Genomic DNA, 22,303 nt, shown 5'->3' with positions numbered 1-22,303 from the left:
ATACTCTCCCCAGTGATACAAATTATAACTTCTCCATGCCTTATTACTAAGACAGGTTCTTATATGTGCATAAATATGCTATTTACCATACATATATATGGCATATCATTTATTGCACACATGCAGTGATTTCATGAGTTAGAATGGCCCAAAAAATTCATTTCTAGATGCTGACCTTTCTACCTTTAGCCTTCCCCAGACTCAAGGTTGATCCTGAAACAACTAACAACATCCATTTCTAGGTCACATACTTAAAGCCCTTATAATTTTAAGAAACTATTAGCGTTTGCAATTCCTAAGACAGTAGTACCCAGTAATTAACAAAAGTTTATTAATTTGAATTAAAGTCACTGGCATGGCTTTCAAAAACTTATGATCATCTTCACAACACAACAAGGTACTCTAGTAGGATTTTTAGTGGAGGTACATTGCTGTTCTATCATCAGTATTGTATATACTAAATTATATCATTTCTGCACAAATCAGAGAAACTTTTAACATCATAGACAAATTAAAATCACCTAAGTTTAAGTTGTTCAGAGATTTTTGCAGTTTTTTAGAAACCTGTTTTTGAAATAAAAGTAAAAGTCTAGCACAATGTAATCTGTATAAATTATTTATAATCTAGAGGATTCTCCCGATCATTTACTGCACTAGTCTTTTTAAATATTTTTTCTTTTGAGGGTTGTATATTTTCTTCTTGAAATTTTAGCTCCCTATTGCCTACCTAATAATTGAAACTCCATTGCTTAATCTGCCAGGGTCTCTACAGTCTAGCATCATCCTACCTTTGCAGCCTTATTTTATATTATTTCCTTTTTCAGATTCTATGTTGTCCCACTCTTTCCCCAACACATCCTACACTTTTCTGTCAGTCAGCCAATATATATAATTATACATGTGAAATATATAAAACATAGTTGTATATTAGCCATATCATGCAAAAAAATGCAACAAAAATAAAGTTAGAAAACTATACTTCAATTTACACTCAAAGTTCATAATTCTTCCTCTGGAGGTAGACAGCATTTTTCATCATGAGTCCTTTGGAACATTCTTGGATTATTGTATTGATCAGAGTAGCTAAGTCTTTCACAATTGATCATCTTCACAATATTGCTATTACTTTATACAATGATCCATTAGTTCTGCTCACTTCACTTTGTATCAGTTCACATATGCCTAGCTCTGTTTTTCTGGAACTATCTACCTCATCATTTCTTACAGCACAAAAGTATTCCATCACAATCATATCCTACAACTTGTTCAATCATTCCCCAACTAATGGAAATTCTCTCAGTTTCCAATTCTTTGCCACACCAGAAAGAGCAACTATAAATATTTTTGTACATATCATTCCTTTTCCTTTTCCTTTGATCTCTTAAGGGTACAGACCTAGTAGTGGTGTTGCTGAATCAAAGGGCATACACAGTTGAATAGCTCTTTGGGCTTAGTTCTAAATTGTTCTCTAGAATGGTTGGACCAATTCACAACTCCACAACCATGTACCTATTTTCCCTCCTCCCTTCTAACATTTGTCATGTGCATTTCTCCATTCAAAAGTGAATTAAAGCATTTTTTCATATAATTATAGTTTTGGTTTCTTCTTCTGAAAACTACCTGTGCATTGATTTCTTTTTCTAAAATACCAGTGCATTTCCCTTGACAATTTACCAGTTCTGAAATGGCTCATTTTTAATCAGTTTGACTGTTCCCTATATATTTGAAGAATGAGGGCTTTATCAGAAAAATTTGCTATAAAAATTTTGGCATTACTTCATTTTCTGTAGTACCTTTTATCAAAATGTAGTTTTTCAGATTATCTCTTTTAATTAGGTCTATTTTTGCTTTTGCTTTATCTGAGATCTTATTTAACTCTAGATATGTGTTTTTCCGTTTCAAGCATGTTTCTTATAAACAACTTATTGTTATATTCTAGTTTCTAATCTTTTTATCAAGAGTGCTTTAAAATCCTTTATTTCATTAAATCTCTAATTTTTTTCTTTTTTCTGAAGAATTTTTCTGGGTGAGTTTTTCTTCTTTTTAATCCTAACTCCTTTGCCTTCTGGAATATCATATTCCATATAAGGAAGGTGCTGTACAATATTAATTGTGGTTCCATGATATTTGAATTTCTTCTTTCTGACTACTTGCAATATTTTGCCCTTGACCTGGGAGCTCTAAAATTTGGCTATAATATTCCTAGAAATTTTTATTTTAGAATATCTATCAGAAGACGATGATTGGATTCTTTCAATTTCTATTTACCCTCCAGAGCTAAGATGTCAGGATATTTTTCCTTTATTATTTATTGAAATATGATATCTAGACTTTTTTAATCATGGCTTTCATATAGTTCAATAATTCTGAAATTTAACTCTCTTCAAATTTATTTTCTTTATCAGTTGTTTTTCCAGTGAGATATTTCACATTTTTCCTATTTTTTTCATTCTCTTGACTTTGTTTTATTGTTTCTTGATGTTTCATGAAAATCATTAGTTTCCACTTGTCCAACTCTAATTTTTCAGGAATTATTTTCCTCAGTAAGCTTTCTTACCTCTTTTACCATTTGGGCAACCTTTAGAAGAGATTCTTTTCTTCAGTGAATTTTGGTTAGTCTTTTTTTTACCAATAGGCCAATTCTGGTTTTTACATTGTTATTTTCTTCAGAATTTTTATGCTTCTTTTACTAATCTGGTAATTCTTTTTTCATAATTTTCTTCTACCACCCTCATTTCTTTCCCCCATTTTCATCTACAAATCTTATCTTTTTTAATTCTTTCAAGAATTCTTATTGGGCTTGGGTTCAATTAGTATTTTTCTTTGAGGCTTTGGTTGTAGCTTTTTTCACATTGTTGCCTTCTTCTGAATTTGAGTCCAGGTCTTCCCTGCCATTATAGTATCTATTTATAGTCAAATTCTTTTTTGTCATTTACTCATTTTTTCCAGCCAATTTCTTAAACTTAAATGTAAAGTTGAATTTAAACTTTATGTTAAAGTTGGGCTCTGCTCACCTAGGGGTAGGAAGCACAATCCAAGCTTCAGGCTTTCTTGTACTGCTATTTTCAGAGCTAGTTCTGGGGTCTTCAAGTTTTTTGGTGCTTCCAAAGTGGTGTGTTGAGGGGAAAAATGTCGTCACTGCTGTCGTGATCTGTACTCTGGTCTTTACCCAGAAAGGGTCCCTAATTCCCTGCATTTATGACCCTGCTTTCCTGCAGCCAGAACAATAGTATTCCTCTTGACTTGGAGTTGTGTCCAGGACCTCCTTTGTGACTAACTACATGTTTTCCTCTCTAACTTGGAACTATAACCTAGAACTGCACATGGGCAATAGAGTTGGCAGTCAGCACCAGCTGTGTCTAACCAGGAAATGGTTCCCTGTAATCTCTTTCTGACCAGTCATCTAACTCCCTTACTGTCTTTAGCCTGAAAACTCCTGAAGCTGCTGTTGCCACCGTCACAGCCACTTCCAAGACCCGCCTTTGCTGTTACCACTGCAAGTGCTCTGGGCCATGTCCCACCCCAGTGTCACCTCTCCTGCCAACCTCCTAAATTGTCTTAGATGGGGAAAATGTCTCAGCCTGATATTTTGTTTTCTTTGCTGCTCAAAAATTCAATATGATTTTAAAGGTGTTTTCAGGGGGATGTTGAGAGACTTGGCTCAGTAGCTATCTCATCCACCACCTTGGCTCTGCTCCCTCACTTGTTCTTTTAAGAGCCAACTAAGAATCTACCTCCTCCTCAAAGAACACTTCCCTTATCCCACATTTCCTCTTTAGACCTCACTTAGCAGTTTGGTCTATACCTTTCTAACTAGACCACTTGTGTAATATATTTATCTGTGTATTATAGTTACCATTTTCTAGCATAATACTTTATATACAGGAAATACTTTATATACAGGAATACTTTATATACAGGAAACAATTACTTTTTGTGGAATTTATTGAATTGAAAAACTTAACGATCTTCATAGGGTTATGAGCTAATCATGACAAGAATATATATGACCCACCTCTTCCTGAATGAAATAAGCCAAGAAATATTATCTAGTTATAGTGAGCCTAATCAAAATTCAGACAAGAAGAGTTAGACAGCATGTATTGTATAGGTGGGAAAAAGAAGGAAGAGCTATGTTAACATATAGTTTAAGGAGAACTCATTTGAAAAGTCTTTTGATCATTTCCAAAATTGGATACACTTAATTACTGTCAACCAGTACATTAGGACCTAAGTAGCTAGATGAGCAGGAAATAGACAATGAAAACATGCTGATTGTAGTTCTCAGAACTATGAGCCTGAGTTAGAATTTTCATTGGGAGATCTGGTCCAATTGATAGTGATTTATGAAAGTGTATGAGAAGGGCCATTCTGCTTCCCTTCTGCATTACAGTTAGTGGGATTTAAAGTATCCCAGAACTGATGATACCCTTCAGTTTCTAAAAGAGAATGCATTTTTAAATAAAAAAATCAAAGAAAGCCTGGGCTCATAGTAGAAGGAAATATTTGTTGAATAAAAAGATGTATTCTCTTGGCCAATTGAAAAGAAGTATAAGGATTGACTTACACTGATTAGTCTGCCCTGGGAAATGACAGTTTGGCAAAATATTACTTTTATTTAAATTTTATGTCAATTCTTAGATTTATTAACTTCTTATTACTGGCCTAATTTTTGTCTTTAAACTGCATGGCATTCCTCTAATAGACTATTAGGACATAAAATAAATTTAAGCACCTTGAAGTATTCAAAGGTTATAGTCAACCATTTACTGAATCAGTAAAACCAAAATTGAAAGTTAGTACTTGGTGTGATAACATTTAAGAAATAAAATAATGTCCAGAACATTTTTGGAAATAGCATAGTCAAGTAATAAGTGGATAAGTAGCATATTTGTATTAAAATTCCATACTTCTTTTTACAAAATACTTTGAAACCATAGGCATTGCTTATTGTTCTTTCTTAATAGCTATTCCTTTTTAGTTACCTTTGAAATTTGTCCTTTTATATTATTTCCATTATAAAAATCAGATATTGAGACAAAAGTAGTCAAAGGAAGTGGCCAGAATAACTGAGAAACCAGCAGATAAGCCAGAATTATAGACTATAGGTATCTTATTTGTAGCATTAATATCATAAATCCTAACTCTTCTGTGATTTTTACTGACTCGTTTCAGAGATACTAAGCAGAGTTTGAAGTCATGTAGCTCACTCAGTCAAGTTTATATTAGTCACTAATTTAGGGATACAATTTTTGTAAGCCTGTTAACTCATCTGTAGTTTGGCCTTGCTGAGGTATTGCAACTATTTCTCAAATGTTTTAGAAAAATAGCTTTCTGAAAGTTCTTTTGCCTTTCCCATTTATTCATAGAGGTATATAAATTCCTCTATCTTAAAAACAAGCTGTTTACATGCTACCAAGGCTATTTTAGCTTTGGTTATCCAGGATATTTTAAGTGATTGTCATTTACTTCCTCCATGAGTCATGAAGCTGATAGATAGCAGCACAATTTGGAATCAAAATTATAATGCCTAAAGGAAAAGAGTGTTCCCAGTAATGAAGTATACTTTCTCCTAGTAGAGAACAGAGAGATGAGACTTTAGAATTATCCTGGCATATCCTGTTCATATGCTTTTGATCAGAAGTAGTCTTTGATTTGATGTCTTTGGTTGGAGGGAATCCTTTTCCTCCAAAATAATGTCAGAAAAATATCTTTAAAAACTAAGATAGATTGAAAGTTATCTGGGGGGAAATGAACTCTAAATTGAGGTGAAAAAATTATCAAATTCAAAAATCCAAAGAATGTCACTTTTAAATTTTTTTTCTTTTCCAAATTACTGAAGGAATAAGTATTATTAATAGTAATTTATCCATCCTAATCATATTGGTTGAACATTATCTAGTATTCTAGCATGATCTACTCTGGCATTAACTCATTTAAGCAAGATGTTTATTTAAAAAACAAAAATCCCTAAACACACACACAAAAAATCTTTTGTTCCCCTCCCCCAACCTTTTTGTTGTTGTTGTTGTTCCTCTCCTCCCACCCCCAGTAAACGTCAGCCTTGGATTTCCTTAACCTAGTTCACTAGATGCCTCTGTTATTGCATGTTGTGGCAGGAGAGGAGGATTAAATTACCGAGCCTGTCAGAAAAGACAAGCACTCTGCCATACATTATCATTATCACTCGCTTCTTGGGCGCAAGAAAATGCAGTAAATCCCCTCAAATACAAAGCAATAAAGGCCGCTGGCTTTTACCACCATGACTGCCAGTGCCATTAACAGGCAATGACAGCAATGTGGCACACTTAGATGTTGCTTGTATCTTTTCTGACAGTGTGCACATAAACCTGCCAGTGACATGACATTAGATCACATGACTATTCAGATTTGATTCTGGTTTCCAGAGCTGCTTTCTTTTTCCAAGTATACTGTAACATAGTACAACTTGCTTTTATCATGTGTCTCTTTAAAAATAAATATTTATAAAAATACAGAAATGGCCAAGTATTATCATACATCTCTGAGTGGTTTTTGATTGCTAGGTTTTTTTTTTCTCTTGTAGTGTTATATGTGGATAGAGAAACCAACCAAGCAAGAAGAGAATCTCTAAAATCTATTCTGCAAAGACCAGAGATGCCTAATGGAAGGTACTTTTAGAGTTATTCAGTTATTCTAGATTATTAATGTATATATAAACAGAAGAATATACAGGCATATTTGTAGGCCATGGCATCATTTGTGTCGATCATGTTATCAAGTTATTTTTATCTTGCTGCTATTATTTATTTGTTATTTAATAACATGCATTCCTCATTCTCTTTATTAGTATAGTACTTGAAGAATTTATCTAATAACTTTATTCATTGTAAAATTATAAAAAAAAACTCTTGCCAATTGAAATTTAAAACTTCTAGTTTGGGTTCAATGGAAGGTCCTTTTGAACATAAGCTGATTTTAATAAGTAATTTTTTATTGTTTTCATTAATGGAGTTTTATACTTAAATTCTATTTTGCAGTATAATTGCTTAAGTATATATCTTATTCAAGCTCCTTGTCTTATCATTTTTGAAAGCACATATAAATACTTAATAAATTTTTGTTGTTAAATGAGGGCTAAAATATGTAGAGTTTGGACTATTAACGAAATGCTGCCCCTAAACTAATGTAGATTTAAATAAAGCCCACATTTTCTAGCTCTGGCCACCCAGGGATCTTGTCTTGCCACTGTTCTCTTCTTTGTTGACTATTGATAATAGAGACATCAATCAATCAACTTGTTTTCATCAAGGGCAAACTTTGTCCAGGCACTCACTGTACAGGGTATTAGGAATACAAGTATAATAAATGAAATAATCTCTACTTATAAGGAGCTTATGCTCTCATGGAATAAACTGCAAATACACATATAAATATATGTGGTATAAAGTGAATAAATGCAAAGTATTCAAACATAAAGGAGTTTGAGAGGGAAATCATGTCTCTTGTGTTGCTTCCTCAAAATAAATCTTTCTTGATTTCAGAAAGAGGCTGATGGAGAAGTGGAACCAAGATGGCTCAATAAAGGGAGCATTCTAGCTGACCTTTCCTAACTTTCTCCTTTAAACAACTTTAAAAATAACATATCAAATTAGATTCTAAAGCAGCATAACAAGCAAAAGGTCAAGTTGAGACATTTTTTTTAGGCAATGGGGGTTAAGTGACTTGCCCAGGGTCACACAGCTCAGAAGTGTCTGAGGCCAGATTTGAACCTAGGACCTCCCATCTCTAGACCTGGCTCTCAACCCACTGAGCAACCCAGCTGCCCCCAAGTTGGATATTTTTCCTGCTCAGAACAACTTGGGAGGTCAGAAGGAAAAATGTGGCACTGATAGGTAAGGACGGGCCAGAAGCACAGAGGCTGTGACACCAGCTATGGGCCTAGGAGGCAGTAGTGTTGTTAGCTATAGTACTGGGAGCTCTCACTACCATGAGATAATAGGAGGTCTGAATACTTGTCAAAAGTAGATGCAGGACCAGGTACTATTTGGCAGTTCCTCATTATCCAGTTCCAAGTGGAAAGGAACATTTAGATTCACAAAGGAGCAGGGTCCCTAGTTACCAGTTCTAGGACAGAGAGGAATTATGGTCACTAAGGTACAGGGGGCCTACCTGGATAAAGATTGGAGTTCAGATCCAGTCTCTCATATCACCCCATCTTGGAAAAATTAAGAAAGAAGCTAAAAAAAATGAGCAAATAACAACAACAACAACAAATTCCTGCCATAAAAACCTATTCTAGTGACTGGGAAGCTCAAGACACAAACTCAGAAGAAGATAATAACATGAAAACATCCACAAGCAAATCCTCAAATAAAAAATGCAGATTGGGCACAAACCCAACAACAATTCATGGAAGAGCTACAAGAATAAGAGAGATTTAAAAGAGCAAAAAAAGATTATCTTAAAAAACAAATAATAGCATAGAGAAAAAACTGGGAAAAGAAATGAGATCAATGCTATATATATATATATATATATAATATATATATAAACCACACACACACACACATACAGAGAGAGAGAGCGAGCATTGCTATATGCATATATATATATTACATATATATATATATGAAAAGAGACATAAGACCCTGGTAAATGAGACAAAAAAAATACTAAAGAAAATAATTCCTTAAAAATCAGAATTTACAAAATGGCCAAAGAGGTACAAAACTTCAAAGAAGAAAATAATTTCCTAAAAATTAGATTTGGTCAGCTGGAAGCTAATGACTCCATGAAACAAGAAACAATAAAGTAAAGCCAAAAGAATGGGGAAAAAAAGAAGAAAATTTAAATATCTCCTAGTAGAAGCAATTGACATGAAAAATAGATTGAGGAGAGATAATAATTTAAGATTTATTGGACTACCTGAAAGCCATGATCTGGAAGAGAGCCTAAATATCTTATTTAAAGAAATTATAAAATGGAAATTTTCCCAGTATCTTAGAATCAGAGGACAAAATAGAAGTTGAAACAATTATCTCCTGAAAGAGATCCCAAAATGAAAATTCACAAGGAAAAAATAGTGCAAGAAACCCATAAGAAACAAGTCAAATACCATGGAACCACAGTCAGGATCACAAAAGATTTAGCCGCTACCACCATAAAGAAACAGAGGATTTGGAATGTGATGTTCCAGAAGGTGAAAGAGCTAGAATTACAACCAAGAATAACCTACCCAGCAAAACTGAGTATAATCCTGCAAGGAAAAAAAAAAAGATATTTAATAAAATAAAGGACTTCCAGGCATTCCTGATGAAAAGACCAGAGCAGAATACAAGATATGATATTCAAGCAAAAGGAGCATTAGAAAATAAATGAGTGAAAAATCATGAGGACATTAATGTGGTCAAACTTATACATTTCAAAATGGGAAGATGGTTCTTGTAACCCCCTAAAGCTCATTAGGTCAGTTAGAAAGAGTCAACTTAGAATGCATTAGTGTAAGTCTATTACATTGGGACAATACCAAGAGAAAACTGGAAGGTTGAGAAAGAATATACTGGAAGAAGGGGAAAAGAAGGATGGGAGAATTTATCTCACATAAAAATGGCTCTCAAGTGTTTTTATAATTGAAGGGAAATTTGAGGCAGGGTATTTGGCAATGCTTTTACTCTACTCTCTTCTGAATTGACTGAAAGATGGAAGAATATATAACATCCTCATGTGGGAATAGAAACTCATCTTTTCCAGCAGGGAAGTAAGAGGAAAATTAATTAAGAAAAAGAGGGTAGGATGCTTAGAGAGAGGTTAGATTAAGTGAGCATTGCAATGACAGAAGAGCCTGATGGTTGGTTCCTCATTTTTTCCTGACAGTTCACTTGATTTCTTTTCAATTAACCATTTTTTCCCTTCACAACAAAAAGGGGGAAATGCTTTTTTTTAAATATGTATAACCAAACAAATAAATTTCTATATTGGACATGTCCAGAAACTTATGTCTCATTCTACATATATCTTCCCCATTTACGGATCATGAGGTGATTATCTGAGAGTTAGTATTTTCAAGTGAGTTTCCTAGTAAGAAGAGTATAGAAGAGTGCCTCAGAGTTAAATAGTCTTTGAAATAGAACCTATCTGAGGAGTATCTTGCATCTTTTTCTCTGGGTAATGAAGGATCCCTAAAGTTTTACATCTTTACTACTAATGATTTTTACCACTTTTTTCTACTAGCACTATTTATTCTGATGTTCCCACTATTTCCTGAAGAGTAGCAGGATAAATACTGGATCATTTCACACACACACAAAAAAAAAATACTTGTCCACATATTCATTTATTGAACTGGATCTATATCCTCTTAATCCACACACTGTTCCAATGGCAAAAAATTCTAGGCTGGTCACTATAGTACACTTTATTTTTAGGATTTTAATACACACTATAATGATTAGTGAGATTACACTATAATGATATAGTGAGATCACACTATAATGATATAGTGAAATTAGATAATGCCTGCCTATCATCCCTGCTCCTAGAATGGCTGAAGCTGGTTTCTTACTTGAGTTCAGGAATTTTGAGGCCTAGTAGGACCAAAGCCCAGAGGTGTCTGCAATGAAACCAGCATCAGTATTGTGAGCCCTGGGAGCAGAGGGCCACCAGACTAAAACCTGAGAAGGGTTGAAACCAACTCAAGTTGGAAAAACAGAGCATGTAAAAACTTCCATGAAAAACAGATTAAACTTGGGCCTATGAGTAGCACCTGTACTTACAACATGGGCAAAAAAGGGAGATACAATCTCAACAATAAGAACAAAAACAAATAATTTATTAAAAAGGACAAGTTCTTCCTTACCTTGGAATTCTTTTCTAAAAAGGCCTATTTGTGGCACAGGAATAAAAACTGTTTCCATTATAAATGTAACGAAGCTTTCATTTCATAGTTCCTCTAAGAAGCTCTGGGAGAGCATAACTATTAAATAGTTCCTCAAATACCTCATAGAAGACACAAGATATTCTGTCTTTTTTTAACATAAAAACTAAGGGTAGTATCAGTAACATAAAATGCCTTGCTCAAAGTAATATAACAAGTTTCAGACAAGCTTAGACTAGGCCCAGAGATTACTAGCTCTATGTTTTATTCTTACCATTAGATGGTAAGATGTTTCAAACTAAGCCTGTCTAGTGGATATGTCATTTTCATAAAGAATAAAAGATATGAAAGTTTTTATTTGAATCTAATACTGTCTAAAGGCAATTATTAAATTAACACCTTAATGTCCTTAAACTACTTTAATACATTCTTTAAAGTTCTACATATTCTAATGATTTGTTTTTACTGAGAATAGCACTTGTGTGTAGTAAAATTAGCTTAGAAAGGCCAAGTTGAGAGATTTAGGCATATCTAATCAGAACAGTTACTTATTTTGTTAGCTTATCCTTTGCCATGTTAAATTCAGAAGTATGCAAATATTTTTCTTTAAATTAAACATTGGAATTGATATTTTTAACTTTATCAGCAGTTACAATACCAAAACTGATTTTTACATATTTTCCTTCAATTCCACTTTAATGTTGCTTTAACACTTGTCATACAAAATATATAATATGCGCATGACTAGGCTTTCATTTTCTTTAAAAATTTTAAGTACAATAGCTAAAAAACATGTTAAATAATTATCTTCATATGGGATATATATAGGAAAAGTTCATTCGTTCTTATACCCTTCCTTTCCTCTCTTCCTTCTATCCCATACCGGCCCTTTAGTCTCTCTTCTCTTCTCCTAAAAAGGAGAATTTATTCTCCTTTATCTCTTCTTATGCTTTATCCTTTCCCTCACTCTCTTCTCTTCTAATATCTCTTCATATGACTAGAACCTCATTTGATGATGATAATGATAGTGATATATATGTGTGAATATATTTGTTTATGAATTTTGGGTTGAGATGTGAATGTACATATGTATAAATGCTTTTTTAAAATACTCTTTCTAAATTCCTTTAATATTCAGTCCTCTCTTCATAGTTTATTCTTGTCATTTTATATTTGTGAAGTTTCAAATTTCCTTTCATTGAGAAGCATTACTTATAAGACTCAAAACCAGAAATACTGCATTTTTAAGATTTTATAGTCTCCATGGTCTTTTGACAGTTATTTTTCTTTGAGTCAAAACTCTCATATAGTAAAAAGAGATGATATTATTTGTAAAATGCTATATAAAAATTCTTGGGATAGGTGGTACCTTATAAGTATAAAATGTATCTTTGTTATTATGGCATGGTTACTATATTTTTTCTTTGACATTTATTAAATATCCTTCAAGATATCCCTATTTTAATTTCCTTTATTCCAAACATATATATTATTACTAATTTCATCTCCCACTCCTATGATCTGACAAGGTAAAATAATCAATGGCAATGGTATTCTTTTTTAACTATTATTTTGAAATTTATTTCACTGGATTTTAGTAGAAACTATTCTAAAATCTACTTTTAAAAATAGAAAAGGAAAGTGTATTTTAGCACTATAATTTAAGACAGAAATAATAGATTTATGCATCAGAGGACTAAATCTCTACCCTTCATAAGAGAGAGAGAAAGAGAAAAAGGGGGAAGGAGGGAGAAAGGGATGGAGAGAGGGAGGGAAGGAGGGAGGGAAATTATAAAGTAGGCTTTATTATGGTTCTGACTTAAGAGATTCCAATTTTGTTAGTAACTAAAATTAGTCTCTTAGGAAAGGAATGAAATGTTATATATATTTTTATAAGCTAAGTGAAGATTAAACTTTACCTTGTTTACTTATACTTATAGGAATTTGGGTAGAATTTGCTTATTTCTTTAAGATATCATTTCTCAGAGACTTTATGTATTTTGTAATTGTTTCTGATTTTAGATAATACTTGCTGAAAAACTGAAAATGGTAAAATTTATAGGCATCCATGGTTTAATCACTCTGCCAAGGCATATCAAAAGACTACTTCATTGTAGATTCTCATGATTTGGTCATTCCAAGTGTGTTTGGCTTCAGTACAAGCCACTAATTCAAATCAGCTCCATCTGAGCACTACAGTTGTGTGTTTAAAGTAAAATTAAACATGGAAGCCATAATTGAAAGTTAAAAGATTGCTGAAGCAATACATACATCTTGTATAATTGTTGACTAAAGGTGCATCATTTAGTGTGATTCAAAATAATACCAAGAGTATTTAAGTCATTCATTTTTTAGACTGCATAAAGTTGGTTAAATTGCATTGCACTAAGCTAAAGTTATGTTGAAGCCCATTGAATTTCTACAGGACATCCTGAACTAACAGAAAGCTCCAATTCACTTTTATCTTTGTAGCCTGAAAAAAAAAAGATGTCAAAAAAAATTAAAAAAAAGATGTCATTTTAAAACATAATATTACTGGATGATTTGTAAAGTACTGAACATACCAACCTTATTTGCCAACTAATATCCCTAGGTCCTATAAATGTTCACAACAAAACTTAGGAAAGTGGAAGATAATGCATTCTTATCATAATACAATTTGAATAGTTGGCATCACAATTCATTCATATGAAAGTAACATTCTTTTTAGTGTGGAAAATAGAGATGTAGAGTTTTCATATTTAAGGTTATTCTAGAGTTTTGATTTTGTTTTCTTTATAGTATCCGATTCACTGTGGTCAGTGATCCTCCAGAGGATGAACAGGATCTTGAGTGTGAAGATATTGGTATTTCCCATATCAGTCTCACTGAAATATTTCAGAAAAAAAAGGACATCATTGAGCAAAATATTGATGGTAAGTATAGAGATATGGGGTCATAGATAATATTTAAATTCACACCTTTATTTTAGAATATTTTTTGCAAGCTATAAGAATATTGAGTAGCACAACTTAAATCTTTTGCAAGCTTGAGCAAATACCAAGTTCTTAAGTTTTATACCCTTCTGTGAAATTTTGAAAAATAATAGTTTGACTTTATTATGAATTATTGAGTGTTTGATGAATGATGCAGGGAAAACCTTAATAGAGAAATGTCTTAGATTTATCTTAACATTTACTTTAAGGAAACCTAATTTTTCAGACCTAATTTCTGGCTAATGTACTTAACCTAAGTTAATTGCCCAAACTTATGAAAAACTCCATTGAAAACCCTCCCATTGAGTATGCTAAAGATTGCAATCACTTCGAAACTCCCCCAAGAGCAATTGAAATTCAAGAGACATTATCTCTTAAAATGTGTTTGCCTGAGGGACCTCTTCCCATGACTTAACAATTTATTAAAATCAGTACCTGTAGTTCTTCTCTCACACTCTCCTCTACAGTCTACTTCTAATCTTCATGATTCTTTTGAAACTGTTCTCCAAAGTTACCAACTATTTTTTAATTATCAAATCGAAGGGCCTTTTCTCTATCCTCTTCCTTCTTGCTCTCTCTACAGCCAGTTACCCTTTTCTCCTTGACACTCTTCTCTTTAGATTTTGAAGACACTCACTCTCTTGGCCCTCCTCTTACCTATGTGACCTCTCCTTCTTAGTCTTTCACTGGAACTTCATCCACATCCTGCCTACTAACTAAGGGTATCCTTCAAATTTGTGCTAAGTCCTCTTCCCTTGGTCCTTCTATACTGTTGTTTTGGTGATCTCATTAACAGCTGTGGAGTCAATTATCATCTCTGTGCAATTGATTCTCAGATGTTTGCCAAGCCCTGATTTCATTTCTGACCTCCAGTCCATCTTTAACTGCCTGCTGTATATCTCCAATTGGATGTCTTGTAGACATCTCAATCTCAACTTGTACGAAATAGAACTTACTATCTTTCCAAAAAAAAAAAATCTCTCTCCCCTCTTCCAAACTTTTCTATCACCTTGAGGACAACAAATCTTCCTAGTAAGCAAAGCTCACAAATTCTGTACCACCCTCAACTCTTCACTCTTGAAGCTTCCTCGAACCCGCGAGAAGCCTCAAGATAGGAAGATAGAGGAAGGATAGAAGTTCTGTATGCTGCGAGGGGGGTGGCAGAGTCAAGTTAGAGATATGAGGTGGCAGGAATGAGTCAGAAATCCAGGCTTTATTAATTATCAAGGAGCCACAGCAAAAACTCCGATCAGTGGACTACTCAGAAGGCTTATACCCGTCCAGTGATCCAAATTTAATACCGCACAGGTTGGAGACATAACAGAGAAAAGAAAGTGCCTGGCCGAAGGTCAGGTCCCAGGTGGGAAAGGTAGATCAAGAAAGGAATGGCCAAGCTCCAGCAAGGACAGGCATCAGTGAGAGCTGAGATCCAAGTGAGGAAGAGAGGGCGGAGCCCGGTATTTAATCTCTTTGATATGCAAATATACACAATACATAGGGATGATTATCATTGGTTAATGACAAGGTATAGGTGTGGTTTCTCTTAGCCAGGTGAGCACAAAGAAACCTGTTTTCCCGCCTAACCTGTGGGAAGTTGGGGTCAAGGGTCAGAGGCTTTCCCAACCATGTGCAAGACTGAGCATGCTCAAGACTGAGCATGCTCTCTTCTAAGACAATCTGTACACACTAACTGTTTCCCTTGTCCATAGCTAGGGGTGGACTGCTACAACTCTCATCTCACCACATATCCAGTCAGTTTCCAAAACCTGTCATTTCTACTTCACAACATTGCTCATACATTTCATTATCTCCTCTAACACAGCTGCCTCCTGGTGCAATATATCATCTAATATCCTTCTCATTGACCTTCCTATCTCACATGTCTCCCCACTTCAGTCCACTGTTTGCTCAGCTACTGAAGTGATTCATCTTCCTCAAGAGCACGTTTGACCACATCACCTCCTTACTCAATAAAGTCCAGTGTTGCCTCCAGGATCAAATATAGAATCATCTGTTTAGCTTTTAAAACACTTCATCAATAGATCCTGTAACCCAGTGACACAAGCCTTCTTTCCATTACTCAAATAAGACCATCCATCTCCCGACTCCATACCTTTTCATTGGCTGTTCCCCATATCTGGAGTGTTTTTCTTTGTTGTCTCTGCTTCCTGACTTTCCTGGCTTCCTTCAAGACTCGCCTTAAAACTACCTTTACAATATACTTTTCTGGTTCCTCCACCATCCATTCCTTACCCCAAGTAGTGAATTCTCTCGGAGATTACTCCTTTTTGCCCCAAATAGCTCGGGTACATAGTTGTTTAACTGTTGCCACCACCACTAGAATCTGAGCTCCTTTAGGGCTAGGACACAGTTTTTGCCTTTCTATGTATCATCAGCACTTAGAAAGGTGCATAGAACATGATGAGTACTTGATAAATAATTACCTCGCACCCTAAACCAAGATAAACTCAGAATGGCTGAATGAATTCAATATAAAGAAGGAAACTATAAGCAAATTAGGCAAACACAAAATAGTATACTTGTCAGATCTTTGAGAAAGGAAAGACTTTAAAACCAAGCAAGAGCTAGAAAAAAATCACAAAATGTAAAATCAATAATTTTGATTACATCAAATTAAAAAGGTTTTGTACAAACAAAACTAATGCATCCAAAATTAGAAGGGAAGCAACAAATTGGGAAACAATCTTCATTACAAAAACCTCTGACAATGGTCTAATTACTCAAATTTATAAAGAGCTAAACCAGTTGTACAAAAAATCAAGCCATTCTCCAATTGATAAATGGGCTTGGGACATGAATAGACAATTTTCAGTTAAAGAAATCAAAACTATTAATAAGCACATGAAAAAGTGTTCTAAATCTCTGATAATCAGAGAAATGCAAATCAAAACAACTTCACACCTAGCAGATTGGCTAACATGACAGCAAAGGAAAGTAATAAATGTTGGAGGGGATGTGGCAAAGTTGGGACATTAATTCATTGCTGGTGGAGTTGTGAATTGATCCAACCATTCTGGAGGGCAATCTGGAACTATGCCCAAAGGGCGCTAAAAAACTGTCTGGCCTTTGATCCAGCCATAGCACTGCTGGGTTTGTACCCCAAAGAGATAATAAGGAAAAAGACATGTACAAGAATATTCATAGCTGCACTCTTTGTGGTGGCAAAAAAATTGGAAAATGAGGGGATGCCCTTCAATTGGGGAATGGTTGAACAAATTGTGGTATATGTTGGTGATGGAATACTATAGTGCTCAAAGGAATAATAAAGTGGAGGAATTCCTTGGGGACTGAAACAACCTCCAGGAATTGATGCAGAGTGAGAGGAGCAGAACCAGGAAAACATTGTACACAGAGACTGAGACACTGTGGTACAATCGAATGTAATGGACTTCTCCATTAGTAGCAATGCAATGACCCTGAACAACTCAGAGAAACCTACGAGAAAAACCACTATCCACATCCAGAGGAAACACTGTAGGAGTAACAACACCTAAGAAAAACAACTTCTTGAATACATGGGTCGTAGGGATATGGTTGGGGATGTAGACTCTAAATAAATTTCCTAGTATAAACAACAATATGGAAATAGGTTCTGATCAAGGACACAAGTAATATCCAATGAAATTGTGCGTTAGAGTGGGTGGAGGGGAAGGAGGGAAATAATGTGATTATTGTAACCAAGGAATAATGTTCTAAATTGACTAAATAAACTTATTCAAATGGAAAAAAAATAAAGAGAAGGAAAGTAAGGTTAAAAAAAAAAGATCTGTTTTTTTTTTAAATAGGCTTATATTTTGATGACACCAGCTAACAAAATGCCACTTTTTATTGTAGCTTGCACTTTGAAAGTTAAAACCCACCATCTTCCTTCTCTTCCCTCTGTGGGATATTTTAATAACTAGGCTTTGTTCCTCTATTAATGGAAAATAAGAAGAGGACTAGAATCTTGTTTTTGTCTCTCTTTGTATCTCCAATGCTTCTTTAGCTTGAGGCCTTTTATAGTAGAGATAATAAATAGCTAAATTTGAGGCATAATACTGTTGAAGTATATATGAATTAATATTAAGAGAAGAATTATTTAATGGTGAGAATATCAGATATTGTATGAACTCACTTATTTTATTGACTTCTTCAGGCTGTACTTTACTTGCATGATGGAACATTTTATTTCTTCACTTTTACTTCTTTTTCATAATAGTAGCCCAGAACTTCTCCTAAGGTCTAGTGTGATCATCCATACTTTCTTTATCCCTTTGTCTTGAATATTCTACCTTTTCACCTACAGAGGGGAAAAAAAAACCTTTTTTTTGTTTATACTTTCATACAGATCAAGAGTTAGTAACTATGCAAGTTGCCAGCCACCATTTTGACATTTGTGTTAAGAGAATTTTGTCTTCCCTGTGTTGTTTAATCCTTCTCCCTTTTAGAATTTATGCTTCGTGTTATAGGAGTTATAACACTGTGACAGCTACAAAACTCTTCTTTTCAGTGTAAGCCTCTTCTGTATTGTTATCTCAGCAAGAATAGGGAGGAAATGTCATATTTAGGGAGGGAAAGTATTCTGTATATAAGTATTATATCCACTGGTTTCTCATAAATCTGAAAAAATAAAACTTGTATTTAGATAGGAATCAATTACAAATCTATGTGAATATACATAAAATTTGAAGTCAAAATAACAGGAAATGTGGAATAGGTTTAAAATATGCATGTATGTGTATATACATATGTATATATCTATATTTAAGTTTTCATACTTACATCGGGTCAAATTTTAGGTTTAAATGGACAGTTTTTTACACAGATGGTGATTTTTTAAATTGACAGGCATTTCTATGAAATAGTCTGACTTAAAATAAAAATACTAAACTTGAAATTGTTCCAATTTTTCTTTTCTCCCCAGTATTTGATGCACAAGTGGAAGGTGAAGTAATTGGCAAGCTTAGAATAACAGTGGAGGCTTTCCATGCCCTGTACTCCATCTACGAGGAATACAGAGATGAATCGGAGACCTAGAAGAAAATGTTCCTAAGGCAACGCCTTCTCCTGAGTAAATGTTCCCATCCATAGCTCTTAGATGAGGCTTTTGTAATTACTACAGTATATTTAATGTATAATTTATTCACAACAGAATCTGGGTTTGAAGTTGTAAAGTTTTGTATACTTTTTGATTTGTTTATTTTTCTATTCCCTCCATCCCACAACTGCTGTCCCCCAGGGTCTCAGCCCTCCACAGTGGCCAGCACCTTTTCAATAATTCATACCTACATGATGGCATGAGGAATACTCATTTGCATTTTCTGCATTTTCCTGTGAAGAGCAGGAAGGCAAATCAGTTCCTTATTTTTAATAAGCAAGAAGCATGTCTTAGAAAACTTATGAAAAAAATACTTTTATGTTATCCCTAATCACCCAACTAAATGGAATGCTGTGATTAGCCTCATTAAGAGTTTTTTTACTGTGAAGATTTTATTAGAAGCAATATATGAAAATTACTTGGATTAATGTGTTAATCTTCCTCTTTAAAATGCTAATATCCATTTTATGCACATTAAAGCTCAGTATGCATTTCTTTGATGCATGCAGTTTCTATCAATTAAATATAAAGAATGAGACTAGCCACAAGACTTATTAAATTACTGCAAGCTTGGGGGGTTTTTTTGGTCTTTTTAAAAAATAACTTCACTCCTTCAACTAACATTATTATCAGATATTTGTGATGGTAGGATGGAAAGAAGAACATTTTTTAATACATAGAGATAGGTATAAGAAATTTACATTTTGAAAATTGGGCATCCTTTATAGGCAAAAAAGTATTGAAACCATGGCTCAGGTCCAGCATACTTAGTTAGAACTGAAGAGACAGAAAAGTATCTTTTATCAATTTTTAAATTTACGTCAAGCATGTACAATACTTAGTTGTATCTGGATAAGTAGGCCTAGAAAAGCAGCTCAGAAAGTTAATTTTCTAGCTTTTAACCAATCTCAATGAAGGATTTAATTGATATTTTTAATGGAGCTGTGAATCAATGCTGCAAAAGAATTGTCTCTAGAGGTCCAGGATATAATGCATTTCATTTTTTAATTTACTCTTTTATTTGTCATTTTCTTCAAAGGATTTTATAGGCTGTGGGTTTTCACTGTTTGCAAACAGGCTATGTTCCTTCTTAAGCATATGTAAAGTATTCAGAGAGATAAGTAATTTATTAAAATCTACCTAATTTGCCGTGATATATTAAATCTCTGCTTCAGTGATCACAGACCATTTCATTTAAAGAATTAGGCATTCCCTCTTTGTGTGATTAAAGCTCTGGAAAATGAGTTCTTTGCTCCTATTTGTGAACATTCAAAGCCTGCTAATGGCAAGAAGATGGAATAGATTATGAGACAATTCATTACAGTTCAACAGCAAAAAAAAAAAAGCAGCTATAATGCAAAAATGCCAGTATGAATATCTGCATATACTTTGAACCATCTGTGCTCTAATGGCTTCAATAATGGTTCTTCGTCTTCAGGAGACTTTGAAATTACATCCGTACAATATTAATTTGTTGATGTACATTTTGAGGTCAATAGCATGTGATCTGGCCACAGAAATCTATAAATTCTTCCCTGTACCATTTGGGCATTTCTGCCATCTCAAAGAGAAGGTCTATTCTCTCATCAAAATTCTGCAAATCCTCAGAACAACTCATTCTTCTGGAACCTTCAAGAAACCACGAGCATCTGCAGATCTTACCACTACAAACCTAGTAAATAGTCACATGTTTGTTGTCACTTTGGCTGGTTCTTAGCTCATCTTTTTGGCCATTCTTTCTAGCTTTCTTTAGCTTTATGTAGTTATATTGTCATTAAGGACCATAATATTCCCTGCAGTAATTTAAAACAGCCAGATTATTATACACTAAGATCAACTGAGTGGTTTCAGGATATTTACTGTGGTATTCTCCCAGGAGGTTTGTATTATTGTTTTAAGACTTTCCCACCCAAACTAAATATCTTCCCTTCAGAGAGAAGCAGCTTGCCCAGGAAGTCTTTGTGATCAGTAGTCTTTGTGATCTCTGAGCTGAGGTGGAAATTTTGATCAGAAAGCTGTATTCCAGAACCTTGTCTACTCTGTTTCCTTCTGGATACTGCACTTTGTGCTAATAACAGAGATTTAGTTATATCTTATTCATATTTATTAGAACATAACATCCAATCTCCTGATCTAGTTTGAAATTTTTCAACTTCAGCATATTCTAAATTAAACACTCATCTGTGTAGCAGATTTAAAATCTGTTGTCATATTTTTCAATAATTAGATTTTATTAGACTTTTTATTAATATGTTAATTTATGTTCATAACTTATCTTAGAATATCTTTTTGCCTCTTTTTTTATCCCAGAGTTCACTGAAATGTTCACCATCTATTAGATTCCACTGAAAGGCCAATCTCTAAAGTTATTTCTTATGAGTCAGCCTGACCTCAGCCATAGATGGGGTTTAGAAGCTAGTGAAGACCCCAGCCACACAGACACCCCAGCTTAAGGTAATATACATCTGTAAACATTCGGCAATTGGTATAAATATAACTAGTCAATACAGTATTTTTGTTGTGGCCTATGTTTTCATTTAAATGTCTAAACAGAAACATGATTTTTCTTTTTTTGGTCTAAGTTCACATAGTTTTGCCTACTGTCGTAATATCACATTCCTAGCCTCCATCATAAGAAGCAGTTGAGAAAAATAAGTTTTATAGTTAATAGTATAGTTTCTGTAGGGAACTTTTCCCTCAACTCTTTGCAGTAACACATTTTCTAAATCACCCCCATTGTTTGCTGCTGCTTAACTTATATTAGTTTGTTTAAGAATTAAGTGGAGAATATCTTTAATCAAATAAAGGAAGGCCCACATTGAAATTCTGCTGTTCCTGTTATTCATTCATTACCACAAAACACGAACAATTTCTGAATATTATGAAGAAAGTGTGGTCTGAGAAGTAGTCTTGTGATTTGGGAAGCTCTGTATCCACCCATGTTCCCACAACAAAACATAAATTATTTTGGTAAACTGACATTGAATTGTGACAATGAAAACCAGTTCTTACACGTGTTCTTACAAGAATCCACTTAACTTTTTTGTGGATTTGGAAAATAACTTCTTTTTAGTCAAACTGAAACTGTTGCTGAATTCAGAATGATTTCCTTATGCATTACACAGCAAAATGTAAGTCAGTTTTGTGAACGAATATCAGAATAAAATGTCATCTTTGTAGTACAGAACCAACAAAGGAAAGCTTTTGGATGTAAAACTATCAAGCAATTGACAATATCAGTATGATAATTCATCTCCAACTATTAGAGTACATTTTAATAACTCGCTCATGCCTGAAGGCCTCTGAGTGCCTTAACAAAGAAAAACTAAACACATGATTTATTATAGATAGGGTAACATGCCTAATTAGATCCAC

The 22,303-nt window shown here is 34.0% G+C and overlaps 1 protein-coding gene across 4 annotated transcripts in view; it reads left to right on the top strand.

Annotated features, from left to right (window-relative positions):
* Nucleotides 1-21,752, top strand: part of RPGRIP1L (RPGRIP1 like) — a 136,328-nt gene extending 114,576 nt beyond the window's left edge. For all 4 annotated transcript variants that reach the window (XM_007474872.3, XM_016433254.2, XM_016433255.2 and 1 more), the window contains 4 exons: nt 6,566-6,650; nt 13,637-13,770; nt 18,755-18,901; nt 21,239-21,752. In XM_007474872.3, the coding sequence (XP_007474934.2) occupies nt 6,566-6,650; nt 13,637-13,770; nt 18,755-18,867 (332 nt within the window). In that variant the 3' untranslated portion in view covers nt 18,868-18,901; nt 21,239-21,752. The remainder of the gene's footprint in view (nt 1-6,565; nt 6,651-13,636; nt 13,771-18,754; nt 18,902-21,238) is intronic.
* Nucleotides 21,753-22,303: the final 551 nt, after the last annotated feature.

The sequence above is a fragment of the Monodelphis domestica genome, chromosome 1 (genome assembly GCF_027887165.1).
Source record: "Monodelphis domestica isolate mMonDom1 chromosome 1, mMonDom1.pri, whole genome shotgun sequence".
In the NCBI taxonomy this organism is placed as follows: Eukaryota; Metazoa; Chordata; class Mammalia; order Didelphimorphia; family Didelphidae; genus Monodelphis; species Monodelphis domestica.
The sequence above is the reverse complement of the archived record's forward strand: the minus strand, read 5'-3'. Positions and strand labels throughout refer to the sequence as shown.